This window comes from Phycodurus eques, chromosome 9 (genome assembly GCF_024500275.1).
Source record: "Phycodurus eques isolate BA_2022a chromosome 9, UOR_Pequ_1.1, whole genome shotgun sequence".
Classification (NCBI taxonomy): domain Eukaryota; kingdom Metazoa; phylum Chordata; class Actinopteri; order Syngnathiformes; family Syngnathidae; genus Phycodurus; species Phycodurus eques.
In genome coordinates this window covers 23091122-23100537 of record NC_084533.1, presented here as the reverse complement: position 1 = coordinate 23100537, position 9416 = coordinate 23091122, and the positions used below count along the sequence as shown (strand labels likewise).

The 9416-nt window shown below is 41.1% G+C and overlaps 1 protein-coding gene across 3 annotated transcripts in view; it reads left to right on the top strand.

The window, feature by feature from the left end:
• The window catches only part of fhl1a (four and a half LIM domains 1a), a 16929-nt gene extending 7872 nt beyond the window's left edge, over positions 1-9057 (top strand). For 2 of the 3 annotated variants that reach the window (XM_061685009.1, XM_061685008.1), the window contains exons 2-6: positions 4821-5002; positions 5618-5795; positions 6055-6224; positions 7544-7730; positions 8392-9057. In XM_061685009.1, coding sequence (XP_061540993.1) covers positions 4847-5002; positions 5618-5795; positions 6055-6224; positions 7544-7730; positions 8392-8543 — 843 coding nt within the window. In that variant the 5' untranslated portion in view covers positions 4821-4846 and the 3' untranslated portion in view covers positions 8544-9057. Of the gene's footprint in view, positions 1-4803; positions 5003-5617; positions 5796-6054; positions 6225-7543; positions 7731-8391 lie in introns of all 3 variants that reach the window. The other variant, XM_061685011.1, reaches the window with a different exon arrangement.
• Positions 9058-9416: the final 359 nt, after the last annotated feature.

Sequence of the window (9416 nt, the reverse complement as noted above, 5' to 3'; positions counted from 1 at the left end):
ATGGTTAGGTTTGAGTTTATTAGATGGTTGCAATCTTTGTGCTTGTTGTTTAAAATTCTATTTTTCTCTTAGCGCTTAAGGACAGATAGCCATTACTTCTGTTTTGTCCTGGTTGAGCTGCAAAATGTTTTCTGCTAGTTTGTATTGCTAACTAAATGTCTAAAACACAGTAAAGAAGTGGACTTAAAATTGAGCCTTGGGATACACAACAATTCAGTCCATAGCTTCTAGACGAACATTCATTAAAACTGATCAAACATTCTCTTTTGCTAAGATAGGATTGCATTAAAAACTGTATCAGATAAGCCAATCAATTTGTGAAGTCCATTTAAAAGTATTCCATGATCAACAATATCAAAAGTTGTACTAAAGATAACTTAATGTGTGCTTCAGGTGAATGCTGAGACACAAAAATTCAGGCTAGTGGTTATACTGTATGTTAACTTTATAGTGAACGGCGTAGTTTGACTTAACTGTAGGGTTAATGCTGAGAGACCAGCATTTACATTTATGCTTTTCTGCATCAAAAACCATTGTGTAACTGCTGAGAGTCAAGCATTGTCACAAATGACAACTGTACACCGAGTATAGAGAAAATACTGTGCATAGTTCTTAATAATGTAATTGTGTTGATGCTGAGAGACAGGCAGTCAAACTAATGCTGTTACTGTTTACAACTGTATAAATGCTGAGAGACAACTAAGCAGTCACACTAACGAGTACAGTATATGGCTTCCCACTCCCAGCATAAGTATACACCAGATGGTTTCTAATACCGATGTGAATGCTGAGAGACAAAAGTTCCCTTCAAAGCTAAATGGTGTCCAGAATATTTAAGTTTGTGGATGCTGAGACAAAACATTTACAGTAAGAAGAATATAGTTTCTTTATAGTGAGCATATGACTATTCACCATATAACTTCTTTATGGTAGTATTCACAAGTATTTATTTATTGTAAGTATTCACATCAGGGCTATTGGTTTTTGCAATTATTTTTATAAATGCTGAGAGACGAGTCTATGATTCTTTCAAGAAGCCTTTTTGTTACTATAGTTGAGTAAATGCTGAGAGACAAATATTTACACTTTGACGTGGCGGTTTTGTGGCCGTAAATTTGAATGCTTAGCAACAAGACTTTGCATTTGTACTACACTTTCTGCATAGTGAGCATACTGTATGATTTAACAGCATATCGGCGTATCGCAAAGGCTGAGTGAAAAGATTCTGACGACCTCCCTGTTTATTTTGTACAAATGCTACTGAATGACAAGCATTCACACTCAAGACTTCTTTAAGCGAGCATGAGTATTCGTCAAAGGACTTCTTAATAGTGTGAATTCAGAGAGATGAGCATTATAGCACCGAAGTGTAGATCAGTGGTTCTCAACACGAAAAAAATCCCTGAAATAAATGTTTGAACTGTGCATGATGTCAAACCTTTTTTTTTTTTAAACCGGTACAGAACATTTAAGTACAATTAAATTTTTAATTGGACATTTGCATTCAATCTTTAAAAACTGTTTGTTTTCAAGCATTTATTTAGTATTTTTTTTTTTTGTATTATAGCATTTTTTTTTTTTTTTTTCCTACACAGGGTTAATGTTCAAACTGTGTATTGTTACAGCGGCTTACAAGAATATTATATATACATTTTAGAAAACCTTGACCTAATTATTGATGTACACTTGGGCCTACTACGCAACTGTTTTAATGCTGATCATTACGGTGGTACTTGGAGAACTAAGCATTTTTTAAGATGGTACTTGGTATAAAAACATTGAGAATCACTGGTGTAGACGATTTCTTTCTCATGAGCATGAAATTTCAGCATTATGACTTTTGAGCCAAGCAAGTCTCAAGTCCGAAAACTGGTGACTCATCTGACTCGAGTCAAGTCACCTCGACATATTTTGTGATGTAATATCATCTTTGGCGTTCAAACTCTAACAAGCATGTTCCAAAGGAAGTGTGCTCCACTCAGAGTGAGGGATGAGTGGATTGGTCAAAGGCCACGGTGACCTTTCGAATGAAATATTAAGCCCCGGATGAGCATTACGTTTCTCGCAAACAAAAACGATCCAATGAATGTGTGGAGGCGTTGACATCCCAAAAAACTCAAAAGGTTAACTCCCCTGCGTGGAACATTCCTGGTCCATTGCCAGAACTCAAGAACACGGTGAGGAACATGTAATACCTTAATTTAATGATGTGGCCGCAAACCAACTGTCCATCCTATCCCAGCGGGCTCTGAGCGAGATTTGGGTAAACTCTGAAATGGTCGCCAGAAAATTGTAGGACAGACAGAATGTTTCATTTTAGAAACAACAAGACACAAAGAGTTGTGATAATATGAACACACATATACACTCACACACACACCCTACCGTACACAAACAGTATAGACACAAACACCCATGCAAACAAACACACACACGTACATACTGTACTTGGACACATACGAACACACGCACATGAAATGCCCTTTAAACAGACAGACACAAGCACTCACACAACACACACACACACACAAACACAATTAAAAAAACACCCAGAAACACGAACACACGCCAACACACATACGCAAACTCATGAAAACACACAAACGCGAACACTCACATCAAAGACACACACACATACACAAGAACACTAACACAACCAAACCCATAAAAACATACAAAACTCACCTTGGGATACACGGACACATACAAACAAACACGATGTAAACATACACAAACACACACGAAGACAGAAACACACACAAACACATACACGTTTTACAAAATTACCATCACACATTCGAAGATACACATTATACCAACACAAACACACACACACAGAAGGCCCAACATTGTGCTGGTGTGACTCACGGCCCAAAGTGAGCACGACCAATTAATTCCACGACGCCCCCGCTCAGCTCATTGCAGACACATAGCGGCGGTGGCGGAAGTCAGCTGTCGCGCTGGGGAATGAAGATTAACACCAAACTAGTGGACTTGTCCCCACTGGAAGCACAATAGCCAGACGAGGCTTAGTGGGGCCCCAAATAGAACTTTTAGTTTAGAAAAGAGCCGCTGTGATTTGTTACATGATGACGGTGACGACCGATTCAGGGTCCATGACTCCATCCACAAGTCGCACGCTTTATCCCCTGGACACAGCTGCACATTGATAGCATTCACCCAACACCAAAACACACACACAAACATACACGTAGACTCAATCGCACATATGCACAAGAACACAGATCTCACACACACAAATACACGCGAACATGCACACAGACACAGCTGTGCACACACACACACAAACAGATACAAAAACACACTAACACAAATATACAAACAAGTACACACACCCCCCAAAAAAACAAACACCCCCACACACAAACACAGACACACACAAGTATGAGCACACATACAAACACACACACAAGCACACAGACACGGACACGCAACAACACACTCACACACACACACACACAAACGTACACTTACACGCAAATAAACACACACACACAGTCTGAAAAGCTGGCTGTTGTCATTGGTCCAAAATATTTGTGCACGTCGCCATGCTTACCAAGCCCAAATGTCACGACCTCTGACCCTTGGCGCATAGCTCCAGCCGTAGTGGTTTAACATGTAATGAAGTGTGTTTATCAATCACTTCTTTCTCAGATAAGCCAGCGCCACACAGACTAAAGTATTTCCAGATTTGTCTGTCTGCATTCCTGTGATGGAAATGCTGCGGCTCGCCAGTAATACGTCGTTTGTCCTAACTGGAGAACATTTGGGCAAAACAGTCGAGTCTGACTCGACTCCTGGCGGGGGATGGCATGTATGCGGGCGGGTGGCATTTACGATGCAATCTTGGCATGGAGAGTTGGATAAAAGTCACTGATTGTGACTTGTGATGAAAAAAACAGTCTCAATGGGATTTTCAGTGGATATGAAAGAAAAGGTGGGCTAACGACCTCATACCAAGCAAACTACACACTGAAACAACTATTAGTTGATGACAATCACCGCCAGTCCTCCACGTTAACATGGATATTTCAATTTCAATGGCAGTGATTAAATCACCCACAGCCAGAACCAATCACAGTTCCCTTTGCTGACGGCCACCCAGTGAGGTAACACTTGAACACGAGTAATATCAAACGAAACGCAAAGTAAAACTAATGGATACAAAATATATACAAGGAAGAAAATAAGATAGTACTATTTGAATAAGATAAAATAAAAAACACTTGCATTCACACCTTTGTTTGTTTGTTTGTTTGTGGGGGCGGGGGGGTTCGGGCAAGAGAAACCAAGTACAGGTATACCCTGGACTTGTCACCAGCCAATCGTAGGGCACATATAGACAAAAACATATATACTCTACTCAAATTCATACTGATTTACCAAGCCTTTTAATGATAATGTTTCTGTTTTTTGTTTTGTTTTGGTGTTGGGCAACGTTTGGTGAGAAAAGTGGCGTACATATACAAACAAGGATGCACATATACGTACAATTTTATCTTTAGTGAACCTAATATGTTTGTTTTTTGAAATGTGGAAGGAAAACCCCACAAAACGACTGGGAGAACACAGGAAAGTCGGAGCCAAGATTCGAACCCCAAACCTCAGAAGCATGACGGTGACGTGCTAACCACTAGCACGCCGTGCTGCCCTACTTTATTTTATTGTACAGTATTTCTAAAAGGAAATCCCACAATACAACATTTGGAACTACGCTTGTGCTAAGACTCGCTTCCCTCAGACAGAGTTTAACGTTAACATTATCAAGAACGTAAGGTCCAGTGATGTTTTTCGGGCAGGTCACAGGAGCTACTTGACCTCCACCATGACGGACCGCTTCGACTGCTTCTACTGTCGCGACAACCTGCACGGCAAGAAGTACGTGAAGAAGGACGATAAGCACGTGTGCACCAAGTGCTTCGACAAAGTCTGCGCCAACACCTGCGCAGAGTGCAGGCGACCCATCGGCGCCGACGCCAAGGTGGGGGACTGATCAGTGTTTCGGTACTTCCGTGTTTCTAGCGCTATCATAATCATATTAATCATCGTCAGCTTAACAAGGAGCTGCATGGCAAAAAAATAAGATTCACAGAAAGAAGATTTGCTTTTTTTCTTCTCTTTGTTATTTTGTTTAAAGCATGTGGAAAGCATGATACCGTATTGACCTCATGACAAATGGGCGCAAATTAAACAATATCGCCTCATATGACAAACCAGATAAGTGAATGTTTCATTAAAAAAAAGTCCAGCATTATAAAGATGAAATGGTTTTGTGTGTGTTCAAAAGTGTAACTATGAGTATCATTTTCAAAATCTCAAACTAATAATTTGCAGCACAAGGCATGACTTTGAGGTCTTATTTTTAAAGATTTGTCATGTTTGAGGCAAGAGCAGAATGGCACATGACATGACACTGAGCGAGGCAGTGGTAAAAGTAAAAAATATAACTACTCAAGTAAAGTACAGGTACAAAAGTACTTTTCTTTACTTCCCACCACTGCATTTTATTGTATTAACTGAAACATCCGCTTGACTAACCTTAATCGACGCCTCCGATCCCACCTGGCCTCTCCTCCCATTCGTCCGTGCGTCGCAGGAGCTGCACCACAAGAACCGCTACTGGCATGAGGACTGCTTCCGCTGCGCCAAGTGCTACAAGCCGCTGGCCAGCGAGTCCTTCTGCCCCCGCGACGACGGCAAGATCATGTGCGGCAAGTGCAGCTCCCGCGAGGACGGCAACCGGTGCCAGGGCTGCTACAAGGTGGTCATGCCAGGTGGGCGCTACCTAACCATTCAGTCGCCCAGCCATTTCAAAATCGGCAGATATTTGCCGATCCAAAAGAGCTAATATCATCAGAACGTGGAAGAAAAAAAAAAAAACTTTTTTAAGCTTAAATGCAAATGTTTTGAACCTAAAAGTTAAATACAACTGAACTGCTCTTGGGCAGTGATTCTTTTGCGTAGCACTAGAGGGAGCCTACGTATGATCACTGGTTGAATAAAATGGCAACCCGACGCGTGTGCGTGTTACAGGATCTAAGAACGTGGAGTACAAGAAGAAGCTGTGGCACGAGGAGTGTTTCACCTGCTTCGAGTGCAAGCAGCCAATCCGCACACAGAGCTTCCTGACCAAGGGCGACGACATCTTCTGCACCCCCTGCCATGAAAAGAAGTTTGCCAAGAACTGCTTCCACTGCAAGCAGGTACAGCCTGACAGCATTTTCCATTGGTTGTTAGAAACAGTGTTTCAGTGTTCCTTGACACCAAGATGCCATAAGATGGCAGCCAAGCACTATTTTTGTCTAAATAAAGCACCTAAATTAATGTCAACAGTTCCTTAGCATTTAGATGGGTGATATGTCCACCCCAAAATCAGCTAATGGCAAATTGTCAAAGGCCGAAACGCAAATGTGTGGGGGGTTCACTGTACATGGGTAAACCAGGGCTCGAGTCTGCGACCAAAACGGCTGCATATGCAACCCTTTTTCATTGTGCGGCAGTAAATATTTCATCAAGTCGCACTTGCGCAACGCATGTTTTCATGCTCCTTAAAGACAGTGTCACGATATTTGACAGTGGTTGAAAGTTGCAGTCTCTTTCACTGCTTTTGTCAACCTCCTCCATCTGCAAGCTCTCTTTTCTGAAGAAAACCTTCACCTTCTCATTATTATGAACGCATTCAGCCCCTGAAGTCGGATCTCCAACACGGCAAGGGAAACGAATCTTACAAGCTCGACGTGGAATTCATGCTAACCTGCTTCTCACGTAAAAGACGACCTGTGTAGTTACATGTTTTGTTGTACAAGGCTGGGAAGCACTGGCGGTACTCAACTCTAGCCTTAAGTGTCGCGAGCTTTATAAATTCCGACAGTGGAAATTGTACACAGCGTCACCCCACCACATCATGAATCTCACACCGCACACTCTAAAATGTGTTTGCTCAACTTCAAACAAAGTAACATACACATTCAAAGGTTAAGATCAAACATTTTGCAATTGGCTTTAAGTTTTGTGTCGGTTGAATGGCATTCGAGAAAGTTTCATGTATGGCTAGTGTTGATCAGATAGGCAATTTGTTAATGATAATTAAGCCATTTGACCTGTTGCCAGCCACTGCTTATTACAGACAAACTACTTGTTCCCAGGAAAACATTTAGCAAATATATCTAGAGTCACTGTCAAGTTTTACGTCATAAAACTACGGTATGCCAATTAAGACAACTATGCATCAGCATGTCTGGTCATGTTGTACCTTCCCAAAAAAGGGTGCGATCAAATTGTCTGCTGGTGCGACCAACTGAAAAAGTTGGTTGCACCAGTGCTACTAGTGAAAAAGTTAGCGTAGAACCCTGTAAAAACAAGGATAATGTCAAAAACACAGCCAGAGCTGCAATGGGTTTGTTTGAAGGATCAATAATCAATATTACTGACATAGAGGGCTTCATGGAGGCGTGGTTCGGTTCTGGAATAGCGATCAAATGTTACCACGTTGTCTAATTGCGGCCCCCTGCTTCCTCCCCAGCCCATCACCTCTGGAGGAATCAGCTACCAGGAGCAGCCCTGGCACACAGAGTGTTTCGTGTGCCAAACCTGCCGCAAGCCACTGAGCGGCACTCGCTTCACCGCCCATGAGAACGCCTACTACTGCGTGCAATGCTACCGGAGCGACGTGGCCAAGAAGTGCCACGGTTGCAAGAACCCCATCACAGGTTAGCCCATATGAGGAAAATAAATAATTTCACATATACTTTTGTTTTCATTTCATTGAATAGTGTTGTTGGATAATAACAGGGGTTACTATTTCTCTGATGCAAAGGGTTGACACAATTCTGTGTCATCCAACAATGACTCTGCTGCCAGTGTTCAGATTTGGGATTCATTGTTCTTGATTTATTAACCAAAATTTACCTAAGTTATAGCAGAAGTTCAAACGTAACGGTCTCAAGCCAGGAGTCTTTAGCAGGTTCCGCTCCCGGCAAAGACTGCATATTGTCTTCTTTGCCTCCAGCGTGCATGTTTGAAAGTGATCTCATCACATCCGTGACTGGGGCACAAATGGCTTCCCTTCCTTCACCTGTGCTCCTGCAAACAAACGCATCCTGACCAAAAACAGATACACTGACCCACAGTCTTTTACGACCACAGTAGAATGTTCACTGATCAATAAAACCAGTGATTGTTCCTGAATTCTATTATTCCGTCAATCATTTTATTCTTTATATGTGTGACTAAATACTGTACATGGATTATATTTACCTTAGCAAAATCTTTTTGGGGGGAAAAAAAAAATAAGAAAATGACTCCAAATGTCATAATTTCATGAATTGCAAATCTTTTTCAATGTTGGGTCATGTCCATGTGTGTCCGCAGGGTTCGGCCATGGCACCAACGTGGTGAACTATGAGGCCTTCTCCTGGCATGAGTATTGCTTCAACTGCAAGAAATGCTCCCATTCCTTGGCCAACAAGCGGTTTGTCATGACCGGAGAGAACGTCTACTGCCTCATCTGTGCTAAACTGTGAGATGGCTTTGAAAGCAGGATTATGCCCCTAAAGAGAATGGCATTGATGACTAAAATGGAAACATCATTTCAAAGAGACGAATCAGAGGGTAAAAACCATTAGAGGTATAAGTCTAGTTTATCCGATGACTCAGTGAATCGATAAAATAAATCGGTTCTGAAAATATTCGTTAGCTGCAGCCATATTTGACAACATTAGAAAAAAATACCACATTTGAATGCGTAAGGTCATGCTTGAATATTTTCTATGCACATACTAACATGCAGACAGCATTTTATATCAGGATAGGTGCTGCTTTCAATAGGGGAAATTCATAATGTTGTCTATCCCTGCTTTACATTAATACAAGCTTTGATGAATACTTTTTTTTTTTTTGAATGTGGTGCTTTTTTGGCAAGTGATTTTCAAATTGTAGCACTTAAAGCTGAAATATAAACAGCCCATGTATTCAAGACGTTTGAAGTGAAGTTAAAAAGAAAATTCATAAGAATGAATAAAGATGGTGGCAATCTCAGTCTAGTTTTGCGAGACTTTATTAACAGTTTACATCATCTCAGAACACTTAATTATATTTACATTACAAATGTTACTTGTGGGCAGGGTGATGTTGTCAGATGGGAAAATTTCTTATTCACAAAGGACTTGATTGTCAGAGGCCGAGGTAAAGACACGCTTGTTTTTTGTTTTTTTTAAATAAAATTTTTTAGTTAACAGTAACATTAAAAAACTAGCCCTCCATCTCAGGCACGGTGCTATCTAGTAACTACATAGTATTTGTATAGAAAGCTATTTGTGCATGTTTTCCATATCCTTTATAGTCATCTTAAGGCCCATGTACTAGTACGCTTTTTGTCCTCAGTAGTTAACTTTGGC